Source organism: Salvelinus alpinus, chromosome 1 (assembly GCF_045679555.1).
Source record: "Salvelinus alpinus chromosome 1, SLU_Salpinus.1, whole genome shotgun sequence".
Taxonomy (NCBI): Eukaryota; Metazoa; Chordata; class Actinopteri; order Salmoniformes; family Salmonidae; genus Salvelinus; species Salvelinus alpinus.
Window position 1 is genome coordinate 27,637,778 of NC_092086.1, and position 24,065 is coordinate 27,661,842.

The 24,065-nt window shown below is 44.2% G+C and overlaps 1 protein-coding gene across 2 annotated transcripts; it reads left to right on the top strand.

Moving 5' to 3' along the window:
• Positions 1–357: 357 nt before the first annotated feature.
• Positions 358–23,519, top strand: atad5a (ATPase family AAA domain containing 5a). Of its 2 annotated transcripts, XM_071395266.1 has the most exons (23): positions 358–788; positions 866–905; positions 986–1,048; positions 1,165–2,924; positions 3,248–3,338; positions 3,470–3,634; positions 4,078–4,216; positions 4,637–4,703; positions 4,827–5,008; positions 5,300–5,448; positions 5,557–6,022; positions 6,193–6,289; positions 8,831–8,913; positions 9,094–9,227; positions 12,987–13,143; positions 13,631–13,810; positions 14,000–14,248; positions 14,390–14,454; positions 14,693–14,882; positions 14,978–15,141; positions 15,327–16,330; positions 16,628–16,783; positions 22,891–23,519. In XM_071395266.1, the coding sequence occupies exons 3-23, from the start codon at positions 998–1,000 to the stop codon at positions 22,967–22,969; spliced, it is 5,628 nt and encodes a 1,875-aa protein (XP_071251367.1). In that variant the 5' UTR covers positions 358–788; positions 866–905; positions 986–997; the 3' UTR covers positions 22,970–23,519. The 2 variants fall into 2 exon arrangements, with proteins under 2 accessions (XP_071251367.1, XP_071251360.1); XM_071395259.1 differs by lacking the exon at positions 866–905.
• The last annotated feature ends 546 nt before the right edge of the window (positions 23,520–24,065 follow it).

Below are 24,065 nucleotides of genomic sequence, written 5' to 3' on the forward strand. Positions count from 1 at the left end.
CAACGTTTCGGAAAATTTTGAAAATAACTTTTGTCAAAGGCAGTCAAAATAACCTTCACATCTTCCAATGACAGGGACTGTCTGTGCCTATACGTTTTATGGTCTGTGCACTGATCAGAGTATGCATTTGTAGTAGGTGTCATAATTTCCACCTGTACAGTACATTTATTAACAAACCTTGATGGATCATCACTAATACAAGCAACGAATAACATCTACTTCACTCTCATTTATTTCAAAACTAGACAGCAGTGGGTTGATCTTTTATCTGCTTTTGCTGTATTTGTTAATTATTTACAATATCACGTGGGGTGGAGTCTGCAGTCAAAACATCAACAACTGTTCGTGACGTGTACATGTTCTGCCACTGTGAGTGGTGGAGTTGGTGACGCTGAAGCGAAAGGCAATTTGGCGCCCTTTGGGCTAGACGAGTCAGGCGGGATTTTGGAAGACTGAAACCAAACTACCAGTGTACCCAATATACGGAATTATTGCTATATGTGTCTTTAATTCGTCTTTAATATCTAGAATTTACTTTGCAGTTACATGTTAAAACTTCGTTGTAGTTTAGTTACGCGTTTTGGGCAGCTTGCTAGCCGACTATTTTCCAACTAACGTTAGCCATGCCATCCAACAATAGTCGGATATAGCTAGATAGATAGATATTATTTTAAGATATTTATTTCCCTAGACAGACAGTTAGTTATCAAGCTATCAACTTTGCCACACAATGACAGTTCGCGTAGCTTAGAGGTTGTGTCTTCTAGAGGGATCAAGGAGAAGAGCTGGTAAGTTGTGTTCTTTTGTTTTCGCTGACTACCACATTCACCATTGATCTGTCCCTTAACTAGCTATCCATCTACAGTTGCTGCTTTTCAGGTTAACTGACTACTACTAGTTAGTAGGTAACTTACCTAAGTACTTAACTGAACCAGAATGCACCAACTAGTTAGTCACTGTAACTAAAACCATTTAATTATTTTAGGTCAGTGAAATTATGGCTGGTGTCGTTGCTATGGCATCTGTCATTGAAGATTTTGAAACTCAGGTATGTGCAACCAAATTCCATCTGTCTACACTAGCCTGTGTCAACGCATTGGATTTATTTTTTTCATTGCATAGTTTTAATAATTGAGAGTGTAATCATCTCACCTTGTTTTACAGCCATGCAAGAGATCATGCAAAGATGCCCATGCTCCTCCTGTCAAGATGATCACAAACTACTTTTCCCCTGTGCCCAAGCCCATGGAGAAACCATTCTCCCCACCCAGGTCCAACAACATCATGGATTACTTCAGCCGGAAGACCACACCAGTTAGAGAGAAAGGTAGTACCCCAGAGCAGACTAAGGAGAACCGCCTGGGGCCCCAGCCCTCTGAATCACCAGCCAGCCTAGACAGCCCTGTGAGGCTGCCAGCCAAGCCCCCTCAGAAACAGGGCAGGAAGCCCAGCAAAGTTGCCCGGCAGTTACAGGAGACTGATGCTGATGCAGGTTCCACTGAGACAGAGGAGTGTGTGGTCTTAGAGGGGCCAGGAGACAGTGAGGGGTCAGAGGGCAACGTAGTGAGCAGCAGCTGTGGCTTCCTGGGTAGTGACACAGCTGCCCTGCTGGCCCAGTTCAGTGCTGATGCTGGCATGGCTGGAGACACCTGTGGTAAGATTGACCCTGGCGCGGCATGTCCTGAGAAGGCTCAAAAAGACAATCATCCCAAGATGGACTCTAAAAAAAGGGCTCCTGCAAAGAAAAAGGAAAGTTGCGACGGTTCTCCTAAAATTCCTAGAAAAGACAAGGTGACTGTCAGTAAGGCTAAAGCCAAGCAGCAGGAGGATAAGGAAACGGGGGAGTATGTGCCCGAGGTCCAGGAGGCTGAGCTCTCTTTGTGTGATGCAAGCTTAGAGGTGAACGTGGGTGAGGCGTCTCAGTTGAACGGGAGCACCGTCACCATCTCCTTTGAGGACTTCCTGCAGACTCGGGGCCAGGGAGAGGAGAAAGTGGGGGAGAAAAGCGGAGTCGACCCGGAGCCAGAAGACACGTTGGATGTACCCAAAGCCAATGAGCTTTGTCCCCTGCAGATATCTCCTCGAACCCTCACCATCCAAGCTGAGGTGCACACCATTTCCCCCGGCCACGAGCCAGTCCTGGTTGCAGAGAAAAAGATGGCCTCCATCTTCTCCAGGGAAAAAGAGGGGAGCCTAGCACCTGTAGTGGTGAAGTCCGCTTCCTCTTCTCGTCCCCAGTCTAGACCGGAGCTGCTGCATGCCCCAAAAAGGAAGTCCAACGTGGTCCTGCAGGAGGAGGACCTGGAGCTCAGTGTCGTTGAGTCTGAATCATCCACTCCCAAGTGCAGCCAGACTGAGCGAAAGCAGTTCATGAGTGCTTTCAAGCAGCCAGCCAAGCCCGGCAAGGGTCCTGGGAAGCAGCCTGTGGACAAGGCCTTGGGGGAGGCTGGGGAGGAGGCCGCTGAGGAGGAGAACCACTCTGCTGCCCCAACAGAGGAGCAGCCAGGTAAAAATGCAGCTAAGAAGAAACCGCAGAGACGAGGGAGGAAGAAGGCCTTGGAGCAGGAGTCAGTTCCCTCACCTGAGGCACAAGAAGACCATGTTCCCATGGAGACTGACGCTGTGGAGACTGATTCTAAACCCAAAGGGAAGTCCAACACTGAGGCTAAACCTGAAGCAGAACCCACCACCTCCACATCAACAACAGTCAGGCGGTCCACCAGAGAAGCCCCTTGCAGGCAGACACCTGTTGTTGATCCAGTAACCCCAGTGAGGAAAACAAAAAAAGAAAGGGTGAAAGATGTTGCAGCAGTCACCGAGGACTGCCCGGTCCAGATGTCCACCCCGAAGTCAGACAAGTCCAGACACAGGGTGTTCAGAGCACAGATGGTCTGTCCACCAGACAAGACAGGAAGTCCCATCAGGTGAGGGATGGCCAAGATGTCTTTAAGCATAGTTTTTAATTGTCTCGCTTGTGCATCCTGTTGGTCAGTAACAGAGAGGCAATAGGTTTGGACAAAGATTGACTCGTCCACAATGGAGGCCTGTCCCTAGTCTGGACACTGTTTTAAAGGCAGGACGATACATTACTACAGACAGTAGTGCTTTAGCTTCATGCTGACTTTGTAATATCTAGTTTGCATTGTATATGTTTGAAAATTAAAATTTTGGGCATTTCATTTGTTTTTGCTGTTTCGACTACCTTGGCATAAACTATTATCATTTTATTGTTACCTTGAACTTTCAGGATGAAATTTACCAGAGTCGTCTTCCAAAGCTCTGCATCAAAGTCTGAGGGTGGAAGTGATTTTGAAATCCTGAGTCCCCTAGCTACTAAGGTAATTATAGCCTCTGTTTTTATCAGTTGGAATATGAAACGGATGTTTTGAATTAGCAGCTATAATTCAGCACACACTTTCCTTTCACTTGTAGTTTTTCTTCTTAAACCCATTTGAATCCTCTTCATCAGGAATCCAATGCATCCAAAAAGAGAAAAAAGGCAAAGAAGTTGGTGGAGAAAGCCCGGGAGATACAGCAGAGTAAAAAGGCAGCAGCGGATAAGGAGGGTCAGAGGTCTTTACGACGCTCCTCCCGGAGCCAGGTCTCGGTCAAGAAGAGCTACAGTGAAGACGAGGTACACTACAGTCCTAATGACATTTCAGTTAAAGATTGTAGGTTTTTCCTTACTTGGGAGAAAATGTTCTACTCTCGCTCAGTGTGTAGTTACATTTACATTTAAGTCATTTACCAGACGCTCTTATCCAGAGCGACTTACAAATTGGAAAGTTCATACATATTCATCCTGGTCCCCCCGTGGGGAATGAACCCACAACCCTGGCGTTGCAAGCGCCATGCTCTACCAACTGAGCCACACGGGACCAGGATGTACTGTACTGTACAATTCATGCTCCATTGATAACAATTGTCATATTAGAGATGATGCATGTACTTTTCAATCCACCTGACTGTCTTGTTTCCTGTCCATTTCTCCAACTGAGACGAAGCACAAGTACAGAAAGGCTTTGTTTCATAGATAACCCGCTAACCCTTTATCTTTGCGAACCACTGTTTGTGCAGGACTCAGTGGTTTGTGTGGAGGACAGCCAGGATGGCTCTGCTCCGACTGCCAAGGAGAAGGGCAAAGCTCAGAAACGCAGTCTAAATGATGTATTGGGGAAAAAAGCACCTGCCAGCAAGGAGGCCAATAATCTAGCAGGTACTTTATCACTGTTGTTGACATAAGTCGTAACATGATTATAGAAATCTATAATTTGCTCACCCTGAAGTGTTCTGGCTACAGGATATACACAGGATGTGGTTATTTTTTAGAAAGGGAATTTTTGACATTACACAATTTATTTTCAAATCCTGGAGGAGAAGGGGAAGTGTATTATTTGTGTAGCGTGACAAGGTGAAAGCCATACTTTGTTATGATTGTTAATTAAGCATTTTATTGTTTAAAGCAATACATTTGTTAAATGTAATTTGTATTTTGTGCACACATTCTTGATGAAATCTTGTCTTATACGGGCTGAGCACCAATTGCTGTATGATTATGATTTGATTTATTTTTGGTATATGTATGTATAGAAGGACACTATCATTAATGTTTTGTGTATTTTTTTACCTTCCAAAGTGGCTCCCATGTTCCTTGGGAAAAAAGCACCGAGGACATCAGTCATATCCATCTTTGATGATCGCAGGTAAGCTTATTACAGACCTGCAGCTTATTATCGATAACACAGTTTGGTCTATATTCAAACTTTTTGCAGACCTCAACAAGACCTTTGACCTTACACCCGTATTGTGCCTCTTACCCCTTATAGCCGTGATGGTTCAGAGAACTCTCAGGATGATGAACCGTTCCGAGCCCGCAGAGAGTTCCTGAAGAGTGGCTTCCCAGAGTCCTTCAAGAAGCAGATAGCCAAAACCGTTGCCACCAATGAGGCCTACGCAGTCTCCTGCTCCTCCTTCCAGCCTGTAGTACACGTGCTGCAGACGTCACAGGGTGTGTTTTTTCTCCTTGCTAGCTCTGTCCCTTCCGTCCAAGTGTTCTTATTAGTTGTATAAAGGGTGCCACACACGGATGTTCAGATTTTTTTGAATGGCCATTTTTACGAATGTAAATCTTAAGCAACTGATAGATAATAAGTGTGCACTGCACTGAGGTTTTTATTAAATAATTTGTGTGCCATAACTGGGATTTGAACTGGAAACCTTAGCCTTTTCAGCGCACTTCCTGTTCAAGTGTTCCCTCTGTGTTCTCCATCTAATTACGTTTTTCTTGGCCCTTTGACAGAGTGTCCTCTCTGGAGTCTACCATGGCCTGTTTCTCCTCGCTTACACTTCCTGAAGGAGCTTCGATGTCTACCGTCAAACCAGCTTCCATCCCACGATAGTTCCACTTGCTGTAAGACTGAGCCAGCCTCCAGAGCCCACACTGAAAGGGTATGTTGTGATATTATTTTACACATTTCATATTTCACTGGTAATATTTACTGGTGTAGTTTTGTTTGTTAATCAACTTCAGATAATGGAATCATTTGTTCTGAACAGGGGTCTGGCTGGCGAGAAGATTTCTCTGAGCCCATTCGTAAGCTCCTAATGGGGGAGATCAGTGCATCCAACCCTCCTTTCCCCGTCCAGCGGTTTCTCACACGCTTCCTGAAGAGGCGGACGCACCACCTCCAGGAATGCACAGCTTCAGAGGCAGACCCCAGTACCAAACTCGCCAGCAGTGCCCCAGCATCGACAGAGCCTGTGGGGGGAAAGAGGAAGAGAGTGGGTGAGGGGGCCGTGGGAAAGGTGGCCAAGAAGCAGAGGTCCAGGAGGTCGGAGGAGAAGATCATTGTGATCGACGGGGACACCATCTCCCCTGAACCTGAGCCACCCAGGAGGGGAGGGCGAGGGAGGAGGCGCAAGCAACAGGAGAACGAGGAGATGAAAACACCACTCCCCTCCCTAAAGGACCCTGTGCTACTCCTGGAGGACTCGCCACTGGCTAGCAACTCTGTCAAAGATGGTAAGAGGGCAAATAAGAAATGTAGTTCTCTGTAAAACCTCTTATCTTGCCGTATCTGTGGTAGCTGAAACATGGCCTTTCAGTTAGATTCTTAAATGTGCTTCTTTTTCATAACATTACAAAATACATTTTTGAATAGTCTTTAGTAAGTGCTTTTTTTATTCCACCAGACTCCGTAAAAGAGGATGTGTTGTGGACAGAGAAGTACCAACCACAGCACTCCAATGACGTCATAGGCAACACTGCCTCAGTGAGGAGGCTGCACAGGTAAGGGATTGTGGTGTATCTACTGAATGACTCAACTGAATAGCTCAGTATCTAGGTGTACTAGGCACCCTGCTGGCTCTACACAGGTATATCAGATATACAGTACATTGCCATAAGTATGTGGACACCTGCTCAAACATCTCGTTCCAAAATCATGGGCATTAATATGGGCATTAATATGCAGTCGGCATTCCAATTCCTCCCAAAGGTGTTTGATGTTGTTGAAGTCAGGGCTCTGTGCAGGCCACTCAAGTTCTTCCACACCGATCTCAACAAAACATTTCTGTGTGGACCTCGCTTTGTGCACGGGGCATGCTGAAACAGGGAAAAGCTTTCCCCAAACTGTTGCCACAAAGTTGGAAGCACAGAATCGTCTAGAATGTCATTGTATGCTGTTAAGATTTCCCTTCACTGGAACTAAAGGGCCTAGCCCAAACCATGAAAACAGCCCCAGACCATTTATTCCTCCTCCACCAAACTTGACAGTTTGCACTATGCATTCGGGCAGGTAGCGTTGGCATTGTGCATGGTGATCTTAGGCTTGTGTGTGGCTGCTTGGCCATGGAAACCCATTTTCATGAAGCTCCCGGCGAACAGTTCTTGTGCTGACGTTGCTTCCAGAGGCAGTTTGGAACTCGGTAGTGAGTGTTGCAAACGAGGACAGACCGATTTTTATGCACTTGACTTGACTGCTGCCCATCGAATGATTAAAGGTTTATAATTGCGTGATTAAATGAATCAAGCAATTATTAACTCATTAACCTGGGGCACCATGGGAAAATGAGTTTTATCGAGTTTCTATTTCCCAAATGAACTCAAAGAATATCAGAATATCGATTTTACAACAGTCACTAATTAATCAATTTCCTCTACAGTCTCATTCTGAACGTCGCATAATCCGGGAATTTGCACAAACCCGGGTCCTACCAATGAGTTCGTACCACACCAATTTTAGTTGATTATTTATTTACTAGAAAGCTAAAATGATAATAAAAGATACACATACACAGTCTAGGCTATTGATTAGAACTTAGTATAACGGGCCAACACACTATGACGCGTGTTACCCAAATTGGGGATTTCAAGGAGAGAGAAAGTACATTTGGGTGCATTTCTCAGCTATGCTTATTTTGACCCTAACCTTGCCCCGAACTGCTGCTCTTATGGGTCAGAATATAATGATGTAATTACATGTTGAAGGTCTCTGTAGATTCTCCGCGTGGACCGTTTAGGCTTCTCAATGACGCGCTTCTCTGATGCAACTCTCTGGTTGTCCTCGCGATGTCAGTGTCCTTTTTGCTTAGTGGTCTGATTCCTCGTCTGAAAGGGTTCTTCTGAGGACAGCCAGCCCTGTAGCTCAGGGCTCGCAGCATAGGAATGAAACAGTGTAGATACGATTCGATGGGGAGTGGTCCGGCATGAATTCACCCACTTAGACGTAGCTACTCCTCCGTAGCATGGATAGAATAAGGTTCCTTTGTCTTCAACCTCGTGTTGCGTTTTGGGTTCCTTGACTACTCAGACCTTGCTGCAGCTCGGGTCACTTCGTCTGATATGTTAATTCTTAACTCACATGTCTTATACCCTCGGGTCAGAAATGGGCGTAACCGCATTTAGGGCAATTCTCTGGGCGTACCAAGTTAAAAGGCAAGGTCTAGATTTGACTCAAATCCAGTTTTAGACAACATCACATTTAATATTTACCAAAACATTCTCTTTGATTTGAACAATTACCACACAACATACAATGTATAAACATCAAGCATATACTAAGAAAACTCTTAAAGTTACAATGTTTTCGTAATAACGTCATCCTTTAACCTTTAATAACAAAACAAAAATGACATTAATTTTCATATTCCATCTATCGTCATTACCATCATTGTGGCTGACGGAAACCATTGTTCCAAAGTTAATTTATTGCATGTTTAATGTTCTGAGGCTGGTTTTCCATAGTGAGAGGACAAAGGAATTTGTCTGTTGCCTAAGATTTACTGTGGGCGTGAGGGGTCATAAAACCCCCACATCTTCATACCCCTAGATCTCTCCTCCTCTGTTGGGGGTGAGAGATAATCTGTAGGGTTGTAGTCTCCTGTTACCTGACCTGATCAGGACAGTCATGACACACTTCAGCACTCGCGGTCCCGTTCTGTGAGCTTGTGTGGCTTACCACTTTGCGGCTGAGCCGTTGTTGCCCCTAGACGTTTCCACTTTACAACAACAGCACTTAGAGTTGACCGGGGCAGCTCTAGCAATTTGACAAACTGACTTGTTGGAAAGGTGGCATCCTATGATGCTGCCACGTTGAAAGTCACTGAGCTCTCCAATAAGGCCATTCTACTACCAATGTTTGTCTATGAAGTTTGCATGGCTGTGTGCTAGATTTTTATACACTTGTCAGCAATGGGTGTCCACATACTTAGTGTATGTAAAAGGTATGAATCAATGGCTTTATGAGCTTTATTGAAAGCCCTTGTGTGTTACATGCCATTAGTTTAATTAATCTTTCATGTAATTTTGCATAAACCAATCCGTTTGCAGTTGGCTGAGGGAATGGAAGCTCAGAGCTGACCGGGAAGAGAGGAAGAAACAGAAGGAAAAGAAACAGGAGGATAACAGCAATGGTAAGAGACGGTCACCTTGGGGAAAATGGCTGAGCCCTCTATTCTAAGATTTTGCTCATGTATTTTCAGATAGCACTATGACTGTTTGAGCACGAACACATTTATATAAAAGTAACTATTTTTCAAAGTTACCACAGAGTAAACCTAAAGCAGCCTGATGTTCCCCTCTTGGCCACACAGACTCATGGGACACTGAAGACGGGGACTCTCAGGAGGGGGAAGACTTTATGTGTAACACCCTGCTGATCACTGGTCCCACGGGGGTCGGCAAGACCGCTGCCGTCTACGCCTGCGCCCAGGAACTCGGCTTTAAGGTCTGTTCATTCTTCACTCCACTTGCCTAACACAGCGGTCACCAACCTTTTATGCTTTGTGACCCACTGTTCTCTATTAAAAATCCTTTTCTTTTTTTTATCATGATGTTTCTGCATACAAATTTGAATGCACTCACTTTACACTCTGAATCAGTCAATCAATCAAATGTATTTATAAAGCCCTTTTTACATCAGAAGATGTCACAAAGGGCTATACAGAAACCCAGCCTAAAACCCCAAACGGCAAGTAATGCAGATGTAGAAGCACGGTGGCTAGGAAAAACTCCCTAGGCAGAACAGTTGAACCCGGGGCAGCAGCACAACCAGGTGGACTGGGGACAGCCAGGAGTCATCAGGCCAGGTAGTCCTGAGGCATGATCCTAGGGCTCAGGTCCTCCAGGAGGGAGAGATGGAAAGAGAGAATTTGAGGCAGAGGCAGAGAATCCCAGTGTAGAGAGGGGAGCTGGCCAGGTAGAGACAGCAAGGTCGGTCCGGTGCCTTGCCTTTCACCTTCGCACTCCTGGGCCAGACTACACTCAATCCTAGGTCCCACTGAAGAGATGAGTCTTCAATAAAGACCTTAAGGTCGAAACCGAGTCTGCGTCTCACATGGATAGGCAGACTATTCCATAAAAATTGAGCTCTATAGGAGAACGCCCTACCTCCAGCTCTTTGCTTCGAAATTCTAGGGACAATAAGGAGGCCTGCGTCTTGTGACCGTAGCATATGTGTAGGTATATACGGCAGGACCAAATTGAAAAGATAGGTAGGAGCAAGCCCATGTAATACTTTGTAGGTTAGCAGTAAAACCTTGAAATCAGCCCTTGCCTTAACAGGAAGCCAGTGTAGAGAGGCTAGCACTGAAGGAATATGATCAAATTTGGTGTTCTAGTCAAGATTCTAGCAGCTGTGTTTAGTTTATTTAGTGATTTATCTGGGTAGCTGGCGAGTACTGCATTGCAGTAGTCTAATCTAGAAGTGACAAATACATGGATTAGCTTTTCTGCATTTTTGGACAAAAAAAGTTTCTGGTTTTTGCAATGTTACGAAGATGGAAAAAATCTTTCCTTGAAATAGTATTGATATGTTCGTCAAAAGAGATCAAGGTCCCCAGTAACGCCGAGGTCCTTCAGTTTTATTTGAGACAACTGTACAACCATTAAGATGAATTGTCAGATCCAACAGCAGATCTTTGTTTCTTTGGACCGAGAACTAGCGTCTCTGTTTCGTCTGAGTTTGAAAGTAAAATATATATATATATATAAACAGAAAACAATAGTGGTCTTAAAAAACCTTGGGGAACACTGAAACTTACAATTGATTTGTCAGAGGACAAACCATCCACAGAGACGAACTGATATCTTTCCGAAAGATAAGATCTTTGCTCCTAGACAAATTAGGGTTTCCAATCTCTCCAAAAGAATGTGGTGATCGATGGTGTCAAAAGCAGCGCTAAGGTCTAGGAGCACGAGGGCCGATGCAGAGCCTTGATTTAAAAGGTCATTTACCACCTTCACGAGTGGTAAATGACCAGACTGATACATTTCATATACACTATTTATCTTCAGGAAGGCAATGAGTTGCTGTGCAACAGCTTTTTCAAAAATGTTTGAGAAGAATGGGAGATTCGATATAGACCAATTTTTGTTTTTTACATTTTCTGGGTCAAGGTTTGGCTTTTTCAAGAGAGGCTTTTTTACTGCCACTTTTAGTGAGTTTGGTACACATCCGGTGGATAGTGAGCCATTTATTATGTTCAACATAGGAGGGCCAAGCACAGGAAGTAGCGCTTTACTTCTGCACCATCGAGGGCATCTTGACTGGTTGCATCACTGCCTGGTATGGCAACTGCTCAGCCTCCGACTGCAAGGCACTAAAGAGGGTAGTGCGTACGGCCCAGTACATCACTGGGGCAAAGCTTCCTGCCATCCATGACCTCTATACCAGGCGGTGTCAGAGGATGGCCCTAAAAATGGTCAGACTCCAGCCACCCTAGTCATAGACTGTTCTCTCTGCTACCACATGGCAAGTGGTATCGGAGCGCCAAGTATAGGTTCAAGAGGCTTCTCAACAGCTTCTACCCCCAAGCCATAAGACTCCTGAACATCTAATCAAATGGCTGCCCAACCCCCGCCCCCTCTTACACCGCTGCTACTCTCTGTTATTATCTATGCATAGTCACTTTAATAACTCTACCTACATGTACATATTACCTCAACTAACCGGTGCCCCTGCACATTGACTCTGTACCGGTACCCCTTGTATATAGTCTCGCTATTGTTATTTTTCTGCTGCTCTTTAATTATTTGTTCCTTTTATTTCTTATTTGTATTTTTTAAACTGCATTGTTGGTTAGGGGCTTGTAAGTAAGCATTTCACTGTAAGGTCTACACCTGTTGTATTTGGCGCATTGATTTGATTTATGTAGTTTAGTTGGAACAGGGTCCAGTATGCAGCTTGAGGGTTTAGAGGCCATGACTATTTTCATGAATGTGTCAGGAAACACAGGATTAAACAACTTGAGTGTCTCCATTTGATCCTAGGTCCTGGCAGTTCTGTGCAGACTCAGGACAATTAGTCACCCACAATTAGAATATTATCTGCCATGACTACAAGGTCCGATAGGGCCTCAGTGAGGAACACTGTATACGGCCCAGGAGGCCTGTTAACAGTAGCAATAAAAAGTGATTGAGTAGCAACACCTCCGCCTTTGCGGGATGTGTGGGGGATATGGTCACTAGTGTAACCAGGAGGAGAGGCCTCATTTAACACAGTAAATTCATCAGGCTTGCGACATGTTTCAGTCAGGCCAATCACATCAAGATTATGATCAGTGATTAGTTCATTGACTATGACTGCCTTGGAAGTGTCGTGTCTTTGCTATGCCGGATTAAGTGTTATGACATGCTATTCTATAAAATACTTTCTCCGTAATTAATATTACCTGATTGAGCTAATCATGTAAATGTAATTAACTAGAGAGGAGGGGCACCACAAAATAATATTTATAGAGCTGTTATCTTCCGAATAAACTCTTAAAGACCTAGTAATATTTTACATCAATAGCAGTCAATATTAATCGTCACCTTATTTCAGTCTCATCTGAAAGTTGTAAATTCTTGGTTATCTTCACGAACCCTGGCTGACATGTTGAATCAGCAATACAAAATTGGGTTTAATTATTTATTTACTAAATACCTAACTAATCACACAGAATTACATATACACAGAATGAATCATACCTTGATTACAAATTACGTAATAAAGGAAAACGTCCCTAGCGGATGGAACAGATATGACAGCTGGTTACCCAAAAGAAAGTGGGCTGGGTTTGAGTGAAAGAGCGGGAAGACTGAAAAACAAAGGGAGAAGCGATGTCTCTATCGGGCCGTAGGCAGCTACTCTATCGTAAATACAGAATCTTATGCATTCTAAATTACCGCCCATTTGGAAAAGGAAAATGCAATAAATATTTACTCTGAGCTGCGCTTCATTCGTTCATTCATTCAACTAGGCAAAGGAAAGAGTGGTTCCTACTGGTCTTCCGACACCACTTCCAGCAGCATCTGGTTTCCCATCCAGGGACCGACCAGGACCAACCCTGCTTGGCTTTAAAGGCAAGCCAGTAGAGGGATGCAGGGTGGGATTCTGCTGGGTGCCCTCAGATCTTTTAACATCTCTGTCTTAACTGTCTGTGTAATATTAGCTATGTATGCTACTTTGAAGGCAGGAAGTCTAATCTGTGTCATCCTTCTCCAGGTGTTTGAGGTGAATGCGTCGTCCCAGCGGAGCGGCCGTCAGATCCTGTCCCAGCTGAGGGAGGCCACCCAGTCCCACCAGGTGGACATCCAGGGGGTCAACGCCCATAAGCCGTGCTACTTCAGTAGCTCCACCACCAGGCCTGGATCCTCACCACGTAAGTTTAGAAGAAGTTTGCCTTTCTTCTTGCAGCCCAGTGTTTCTTTGAACAAAATAATCTCTTAGGACTGCTTTGATAGAAAGTAGATGGTTTGACACTGATAAAAATCTATAAGAGATAAACGGGTAACAAACCTGAGAACCATCTCTCATTGGCCTAAATCTATGGTATCTTCAGGTTACATGCCAGTTTCATTTTACACTTACATGTTAGTCATTTAGCAGACGCTCTTATCCAGAGCGACTTATAGGAGCAATAAGGGCAGGAGGAATTTGAATTAAATACCTTGCTCGAGGATTCATAGACAGATTGTTCACCTAGTCAGCTTGGGATTCAAACCAGCGACCTTTCGGTTACTGGCCCAACCGTCTTAACCGCTATGCTACCTGCTGCCAGTTTCTTGAGTTATGTGACCCATAGTGTATTAAGTAGGATTTCTAAAGATCCAGGTTGACAGGTGATGATTCTGCTGTCCATCTCCCAGGGAAAGTGTACTCTCCTCGAAGGGTGGTGTCCTCCCCCAGGAAGCCCCCCCAGTCCCCCCGTGGAGCCAAGAGGGGAGGCCTGGCCCCCACCTCCCTGGCCAACTTCTTCAAAATGGGCCGACCTGGTCCCACCAACAAGGAACCTGCCAGTGCCAGCCAAGACCAGAAGCAACCAATCGGTTAGAATTAATTCCTTGTCCTTCTTCCTACCTAGCTTGAGGTTTCTGTCAGTCAGGTGTTAAACAGTCTAGGCCCCTAAATTAAACACAGCAGGGAAGCTTTATTCCCTTCAGTTACTATTTTGGATAAACCCTAGTCTAGTCTGCATACACACGTCAGAACTAAATATCAGTGTTATTCTCTTCCAGCTGTTCCCAAGAAGACCAGTAAAGCCAAGGAGAGTTCCAGTAAGACTGAAGAGCCTCAGAACGGACCAGCAGCAGCAGCCAACACCAAGGACTCCTCCTCCTCCAGTGAAGAGCAGAGCAAGAAGACAGCCACGTCACTCATTCTCTTTGAGGAGGTGGATGTCGTCTTTGATGACGACTCTGGGTTCCTGGCTGCCATCAAAACGTTCATGACCACCACCAAGAGACCGGTGATCCTCACCACCAGTGGTGAGTGGGGGAGCAATCCACATTTCATGGTGGGAAGACTAAGTTGTGGTTCATGGTTGTATGTTTGTACACTGTGTCAAATGAATAGCACAGACCAGAAGGTGACATGCACTGTGAGTTGAACCTGTTTCTCTCTTCTAGATCCCACCTTCAGTACCATGTTTGATGGCTACTTTGAGGAGATCCATTTCAAAACCCCCTCAGTGGTAAGAAAACCAATAAACTACAAACCTATTTTATTTTTTTGCTGGATGTTTTGTTGTTGTCATGTACTCAACAGAGTAACGTTGAAGGTATATTTTAAGCATGCTTTCTAGTTGCACAGGAAGAATGTTCATTTTATAATAGGAAACTCGTATTGTCGTTTGCGTATGTTAGTGTTTAACTCCTTCATACAGGTGCATGGGTGTGTGTGGTTGTAACACCTCTCTTTCTCCTATACAGGTGAATGTGGGGAGCTACCTGCAGCTGCTGTGCCTGGCTGAGAACATGCGTACGGACGCCCGCGACGTCTCCTCTCTGCTCCAGCTGAACGGTTGTGACATCCGCCAGAGCCTTCTACACCTGCAGTTCTGGAGCCGCTCCACAGGGGGGCGGAAGCTATCCCGTCCTCTCCCAGACTCAGCCCCCACAGGTGAGGACAGAGTAATGTTCACTGAATAACTGTATAAACAACGCTGCCAATTAATACTGATGGTGATAAATGTTGTTTTTATGTTGCATATTCAGCGACACATCTCCAGCCAAAGACAGAGGAAACTGCAGGTGGCTCTGTGGTGAGTGAGGGGGTGACCCCAGCAGGACCCCTGCCCCCCTGTGACACAGGCTGCACAGAGAGCATGCTGGGGCTGCTGAACATGGAGCCAGAGAGGGACATGCAGGATCTGTTCAAGGTTGGTTGTCAAAAGTCCATCTCTTTCCTCCTTGTTGTCTTAAGAGGACACTCAAGACCGGTCTCTTGTGGTATGATCTCTCATAATTACAATCCCTATGTCAAACCACCTTCTCAGAGTCACTTTATTATCTGTAAGTTAGTGTGGAAGTATTGAAGGTTAACCACCATCTATTGTCTCCTCAGAGCCAGTCCACAGTGGAGCCAGGTTGCTGGGAGCTGCTGACCACAAGCAAGAGGAGAGGAATGGACCTGCTCTACTCCAACATGGAGGCCCTGCTTCCCCTACCCACCACACACCTCACTGTCACAACCCACAGGCGGCCACAGGAAGTGAGCAACCGGACACAGGAAGAGTCCAGCGCTGATCCACAGGAAGTAGCCACTAGTATGAATAGTATAAAGCCAGAGATTGATCTACCACCTCAGACTGAGGTTGATCCACTGCCCCACTCCAGGCTCCAGCAGGTGGCAGAGGGGTCAGAGACAGACGGGAGCCCGGTGAAGGTATCCTCTAGAATGAAGAAGAAGAAGAAGCAGCTGGGTACCCGAGAGGACCTGGACCCCTTTCACTCAGACTCTGATTCCGACGACGCCTTCCTCTCCCTCCACACTAAACCACCTCCCAACCCCCCTCAGACACAGATGGAAGGGGAGGACAGTCAGGACAATTCTACCAGCAAGAAGGTTGAATTAGAATCTGTGAAGGCTAGAGAGGAAGAGGTAAAGGAGAAGGCCCCTGCCCCGGTGAGGATGAGGGTGCCGCTTACCCCGGAGCAGAGGATGAAGAGTGAGCCTGTGTCCCACTGCCTGGGCTCCCTGGCAGAGTTCCTCGACCACATGTCTCTCCTGGACTCCTCCCTTTGCCTCCACACCTCACCTGTAGGTGGCGCCAGACACGCACACAGGACGTTCGGCCTGAGAGCCGAGACTAAAGACGGGATGAATGATGAGCCCAGGGAGGAGTGCCATGGAGGGAGCTGGGTGGAGGGGGAGAGAGCGGGGGAGATCCAGGCTGCTGTGGAGGCTCTGAGCTTCCAGAGGTGCAGGGCCGGGGTGGAGGAGGCTTGGGGTAAAGCTCAGGGTCTAAAGGGGGAACTGGGGAAGGAGGCTGTGAACGAGCTCACACTCCCTGTGGCCCCGCACAGACAGGGCTTCAGACTCACCCAGGACAGCCCCTGTGAACCAAAGTGAGTCGTCTTGTCTGTTTGTCCTTCACTGTATGGCTTCTAATGATCAGTTGGCAGGGTATTGCTTACTATGAAAAGTATTATGAATTTATAATTTATATGTAAAATATTGTATTCATGTATTAATAATTTATTTAATCAGTGAGTATAATTTTAGTATTCAACATCTCAAAGAAAAGTTTAATTTGGTAATAAATTGAACACATTTATGTATTAAGCCCCTTTTACATCAGAAGTCGTCACTAAATGCATTTTAAGGAATCTAACCTATCCTGTTTGCTGCTGTTGTTCCTCCAGGGTTCTCCAGAGGAGAAGGGAGGTGATGGACATTCTACCCAGCCGAGTGGCAGGGACACTGGGTAACAGACCCGCTGCAGCCCTGGACTTCCTTCCCTTCCTACGGACCATATGCCGATCAGAGACGCTCAAGGAGCAGTTCAAGGTTAAACGCAGGTGAGAGGTCAGGGTTATGGATGTGGAAATCAGGATTAGAGTTAAAGAGGGTTTTAGGGGGACACCCAGCTCTGAACCACCCCAAATCTGTCTCATTCTGTATAGATTGATACCTAGAGACTAAGCTGCTCTCCATTCTGTATATATTGACACCTAAAGACTAAGCTGCTCTCCATTCTGTATAGATTGATACCTAGAGACCAAGCTGCTCTCCATTCAGTATAGATTGATACCTAAAGACTAAGCTGCTCTCCATTCTGTATAGATTGATACCTAGAGACCAAGCTGCTCTCCATTCTGTATAGATTGATACCTAAAGACTAAGCTGCTCTCCATTCTGTATAGATTGATACCTAGAGACTAAGCTGCTCTCCATTCTGTATAGATTGATACCTAGAGACCAAGCTGCTCTCCATTCAGTATATATTGACACCTAAAGACTAAGCTGCTCTCCATTCAGTATAGATTGATACCTAAAGACTAAGCTGCTCTCCATTCTGTATAGATTGATACCTAGAGACCAAGCTGCTCTCCATTCAGTATAGATTGATACCTAGAGACTAAGCTGCTCTCCATTCAGTATAGATTGATACCTAAAGACTAAGCTGCTCTCCATTCTGTATAGATTGATACCTAAAGACTAAGCTGCTCTCCATTCTGTATAGATTGATACCTAGAGACTAAGCTGCTCTCCATTCTGTATAGATTGATACCTAGAGACTAAGCTGCTCTCCATTCAGTATAGATTGATACCTAGAGACTAAGCTGCTCTCCATTCAGTATAGATTGATACCTAAAGACCAAGCTGCTCTCCATTCTGTATAGATTGCTACCTAGAGACCAAGCTGCTCTCCATTCTGTATAGATTGATACCTAGAGACTAAGCTGCTCTCCATTCAGTATAGATTGATACCTAAAGACCAAGCTGCTCTCCATTCTGTATAGATTGATACCTAGAGACCAAGCTGCTCTCCATTCTGTATAGATTGATACCTAAAGACCAAGCTGCTCTCCATTCTGTATAGATTGATACCTAGAGACTAAGCTGCTCTCCATTCAGTATAGATTGATACCTAGAGACTAAGCTGCTCTCCATTCAGTATAGATTGATACCTAGAGACTAAGCTGCTCTCCATTCAGTATAGATTGATACCTAGAGACTAAGCTGCTCTCCATTCAGTATAGATTGATACCTAAAGACCAAGCTGCTCTCCATTCTGTATAGATTGATACCTAGAGACCAAGCTGCTCTCCATTCTGTATAGATTGATACCTAGAGACTAAGCTGCTCTCCATTCAGTATAGATTGATACCTAAAGACCAAGCTGCTCTCCATTCTGTATAGATTGATACCTAGAGACCAAGCTGCTCTCCATTCTGTATAGATTGATACCTAGAGACCAAGCTGCTCTCCATTCTGTATAGATTGATACCTAGAGACTAAGCTGCTCTCCATTCAGTATAGATTGATACCTAAAGACCAAGCTGCTCTCCATTCTGTATAGATTGATACCTAGAGACCAAGCTGCTCTCCATTCTGTATAGATTGATACCTAGAGACCAAGCTGCTCTCCATTCTGTATAGATTGATACCTAGAGACTAAGCTGCTCTCCATTCAGTATAGATTGATACCTAGAGACTAAGCTGCTCTCCATTCTGTATAGATTGATAATTACGTACTTTTTAGTTTTTGTCTGTATACTGTGTACAAGACAGCCTAACCAATACCATTAAATCCTTGATATATATATAATGCCTTTGGGAAAGTATTCAGACCCCTTGATTTTTCCCACATTTTGTTAGGTTACAGCCTTTTTCTAAAATGTATGAAAAAATATTTTCTCATCAATATACACACAATACCCCATAATGATAGAGCAAAAATGTTTTTTTTAACAAATTTATACAAATAAATAAACCTTTACATAAGTATTCAAACCCTTTACTCAGTACTTTGTTGAAGAACCTTTTGGCAGCGATTACAGCCTCAAGTCTTCTTGGGTATGACGCTTGGCACACCTGTATTTGGGGATTTTCTCCCATTCTCTGCAGATCCTCAAGCTCTGTCAGGTTGGATGGGAGCGTTGCTACACAGCTATTTTCAGGTCTCTCCAGAGATGTTCGATCGGGTTCAAGCCTGGGCTCTGGCTGGGCCACTCTAGGACACTCAGAGACTTGTCCCGAAGCCACTCTTGCATTGTCTTGGCTTTGTGCTTAGGGTTGTTGTCCTGTTGGAAGGTGAACCTTCGCCCCAGTCTGAGGTCTTGAGCACTCTGGAGCAGGTTTTCATCAAGGATCTCTCTGTATTTTGCTTCGTTCATCTTTGCCTTGATCCTGACTAGTCTCCCAGTCCCTGCCGGTGAAAAACATCCCCACAGCATGATGCTGCTGCCACCATGCTTCACCGTAGGGATGGTGCCAGGTTTCCTCCAGATGTGACACTTGGCATTCAGAACAAAGAGTTCAATCTTGGTTTCATCAGACCAGAGAATCTTGTCTCATGGTCTGAGAGTCATTTAGGATGTTTTGGCAAACTCATAGCAGGCTGTCATGTGCCTTTTTACTGAGGAGTGGCTTCAGTCTGGCCACTATACCATAAAGGCCTAATTGGTGGACTGCTGCAGAGATGGTAGCCTAGTGGTTAGAGTGTGGGGCCAGTAACCGAAAGGTTTAATCAATTTTAGAATAAGGCTGTAACGTAACAAAATGTGGAAAATGTCAAGGGGTTGGCACTATTAAATTGCACCCCCTTTTGCTCTCAGAACAGCCTCTATTCATTGTGTCAAGTTGGATGTCCGTTGGGTGGTGGACCATTCTTAATACACATGGGAAACTGTTGAGCGTGAAAAACCCAGCAGGGTTGCAGTTCTTGACACAAACTGGTGCACCTGGCACCTACTACCATACCCCGGTCAAAGGCACTTACATTTGTCTTGCCCATTCACCCTCTGAATGGCATGTTACACAATCCATGTCTCAAGGCTTAAAAATACTATTTTAACCTGTCTCCCCCCATTCATTTACACTGATTTAACAGGTGACATCAATAAGGGATCATAGCTTTCACCTGGATTCACCTAGTCTGTCATGGAAAGAGCAGGTGTTCCTAATGTTTTGTACACTGCTTTTTTATTATTCAGGCATAATGTATATCATTTTGATAGTGCTGGACAGAGGAAGTATATGGTATTTGAGTTAAGCCTTCAAATGGTTATGTCATGCTCTCACTCTTAATATAATGGAATAGGGAAGCTATCAGTTTTAATAATTCAAATCAAATGGGTCCTTACATTTGTCCTATTTCACACATGTACAAGCACATGTGTGAATTGGATATTTGTTTATCCCACCCCTGAGACACCTGGCTCCGACCCCACTCTCAGGGCTATCAGCCATTATTGACGGTGACCCTAGAGCAATTAGGGCTAAGTGCCTTGCTCAAACACATCGACAGATTTTTCACCTAGTCAGCTTGGGGATTTGAACCAGTGACCTTTCGGTTACTGGCCCATCGCTCCTAACCGCTAGGCTACCTGCCACCCTTGATGCATGTTTCCATCCTCACTTCTGTTTCATACCCTAGGCTGTGGGTCTGAGGTATGTTTCAGAATGACAGTAGTTATTTTAATCTAGTTGTTTGTTTATTCCATAGAAACCCACAGGTCAGTGAGGTCACTTTTCTTCATGCGCACTCAAAGAATTGGAAGCTTTCTCATTAGATCTAGATTCCTGAGAACAACTCCAGCTGCTGTCGCACACTTCAAAATAATTTATCCAGATAACTTGACACAATACTGTAATCATTTAGTTTGAGATGGATGATAGATGGACAGATGTAGTCTCAACAAGAAAGGTTGTGTGCTTTGGGTTTGCTATTGTACCCGGTGGCACCTCTTACGTGTAGTTTAAGCTGAGGGTGGAAATGGGTAGAAGGATGTCTGTTTGGGGCTCCCGAGTGGCGCAGCGGTCTAAGGCACTGCATCTCAGTGGAAGAGGCATCACTACAGTCCCTGGTTCAAACCCAGGCCGTATCACATCCGGCCATGATTGGGAGTCCCATAGGGCGGCGCACAATTGGCCCAGCATCGTCCGGGTTTGGTCGGGGTAGGCCGCCATTGTAAATAAGAATTTGTTCTTAACGGACTTGTCTAGCTAAATAAAGTAATAAAACAAATTAAGTTAAATGTTAGTCTATGGATAGGATGTGGGTTAGTGCATTTCTAATCACCCCCAGAATGGCTTTCTCTGTAGCTCGTGTCTATAAAAGTCTGGGGTGTGAGGTTGTGTATAGGATAAATATACAGTTGAAGTTTACATACACTTAGATTGGAGTCAATAAAACTACTTTTTCAACCACTCCACAAATTTCTTGTTTACAAACTATAGTTTTGGCAAGTCAGTTAGGACATCTACTTTGTGCATGACACAAGTAATTTTTCCAATAATTGTTTACAGACAGATTATTTCACTTTTAATTCACTGTATCACAATTCCAGTGGGTCAGAAGTTTACATACACTAAGTTGACTGTGCCTTTAAACAGCTTGGGAAATTCCAGAAAATGATGTCATGGCTTTAGAAGCTTCTGATAGGCTAATTGACATCATTTGAGTCAATTGGAGGTTTTCCTGTGGATGTATTTCACGGCCTACCTTCAAACCCGTTGCCTCTTTGCTTGACATCATGGGAAAAACAAAAGAAATCAGCCAAGACCTCAGAAAAAAAATTGGAGACCTCCAAGTCTGGTTCATCCTTGGGAGCAATTTCCAAATGCCTGAAGGTACCACGTTCATCTGTACAAACAATAGTACGCAAGTATGAACACCATGGGACCACGCAGCCATCATACCGCTCAGGTACCGCTTCATCTCCTAGAGATTAATGTACTTAGGTGCAAAAAGTGCAAATCAGTCCCAGAACAACAGCAAAGGACCTTGTGAAGATGCTGAAGGAAACAGGTACAAAAGTATCTATATTCACAGTAAAAACTAGTCCTATATCAACATAACCTGAAAGGCCGCTCAGCAAGGAAGAAGTTACTGCTCCTAAACCGCCATAAAAAAGCCAGACTACGGCTTGCAACTGCACATGGGGACAAAGATCGTACTTTTTGGAGAAATGTCCTCTGGTCTGATGAAACAAAAATAGAACTGTTTGGCCATAATGACCATCGTTATGTTTGGAGGGAATGAGGGGAATGGGAGAAAAAAAAAGGGGAATGAAGAACACCATCCCAACCGTGAAGCATGAGGGTGGCAGCATCATGTTGTGGGGGTGCTTTGCTGCAGGAGGGACTGGTGCACTTCACAAAATAGATGGCATAATGAGGGAGGAAAATTATGTGGATATATTGAAGCAACATCTCAAGACATCAGTCTGGAAGTTAAAGCTTGGTCGCAAATGGGTCTTCCAAATGGACAATGACCCCAAGCATACTTCCAAAGTTGTGGCAAAACGGCTTAAGGACATTGGAGTGGCCATCACAAAGCCCTGACGTCAATCCTATAGAAAATGTGTGGGCAGAACTGAAAAGGCGTGTGTGAGCAAGGAGGCTTACAAACCTGACTCAGTTACACCAGCTCTGTCAGGAGGAATGGGCCAAAATTCACACAACTTTTTGTGGGAAGCTTGTGGAAGGCTACCCAAAACGTTTGACCCAAGTTAAACAATTTAAAGGTAATGCTACCAAATACTAATTGAGTGTATGTAAACTTCTGACCTACTGGGAATGTGATGAAAGAAATAAAAGCTGAAATTAATCACTCTATTATTCTGACATTTCACATTCTTAAAATAAAGTGGGGATCCTAACTGACCTAAGACGGGGAATTTTTACGAGGATTAAATGTCAGGAATTGTGAAAAACTGAGTTTAAATGTATTTGGCTAAGGTGTATGTAAACTTCCAACTTCAACTGTGTACGAATTTACATCACATTTTAGTCATTTAGCAGACGCTCTTATCCAGAGTGACTTATAGTTGGTAATGTATTCTAGTAACCCTGTGTGCTGCACTAAAGGCCATCTAGGAACGTGCTACAGTATGCCTGTCTCTTATCTAAACAATTTGACTAAAGTTTGAGATTTGTCTTTCTCCCCCCACCTTAGGTTCCTCCACTACCTGGATGCCATTCACCTGGGCCTTCCCAAGAACACGCTACAATACCTAGCAGAGGACTTCCCTTGAACTAGAGAGAAGTGCACTGGTGTTTCTCAAATAGGGGGTTTAAGGACATTCAGGTCGCCCATTTTGAGGCTTGATGACAGTATGAAAGCAATCATTAGCTGGGTTAATGTGATCCTAACTTGGGTCATATTCATTAGGTACCGAATGGAAGAAATCTGACACAAGGAGGGACTGACTACCTGAGCTTGTCGAATTAAAAGGCTAGTTTTTTTTCTTATCCCATTGCAAAATGTTTTGCTACGGTGTTCCCTAATGAATACGACCCCTCAATTGCTACTAAAGTCAATGACTAGAAATCTGCGGATCAATTCCCTCTTGGGACCTGGAGTGAGGTTCATCATGGAGCCCTTTGAAGAGTGCTGAAACAATATTCACCTGTTCAATATGCATTTGTACAGTAATATAAAAACGGGAGTGTGTTTTAGTGTAAATGTGTATCAGTACGTTTTATAGTTGTTGTGGCTTTTACGGAGATGTGCCTGTTTTTGTATTCTGCTGTGCATTTGGCAAAGTGTTTCATGAACTAATAAATTGAAATGTTGTATGTTGAGGTCATTTGTAAGATTTGATTAACATACTTGTAGAAATGGTCAGTTTAAAAGGCTGTGTTTTTGTTGTCAAACTACACAATATTAACACAATCCTGTTCAAGCACTTCATATCACTTTTTTACTGTTCATATAATATAAATCTCACACACTTTACCAGTCCAAAGTGTTATTCTCTCATGAATTACAATGGCTTCATTATCTAATTGCAGGGTAGGATCAGTGATGTGTATATAAACTCTGGATTGTGGATGCTTTGTATGGGCCAATGAGAGGCTTCGAAGCCACAAATCGGCCATATTGGCACTCCTCAGAAAAGCAGTCCTTAGGAATTAATTAAAATCTACAGTATTTTATTTAAATGTTTCATGGGCAAAATTACACGGTTAAAAATTATTTTTTGTTGTAACTGAAACAGTACTTTCTAAAAGTTATACTTTAAGAAAAAAAATGTCTTTAATGTTTAGCTTACATATAATTTAAACGTTTGTATTAAGGTGTCTGTAATAGAATAAACATGGCAAAAACAAATGTAAACATGGGTAAAT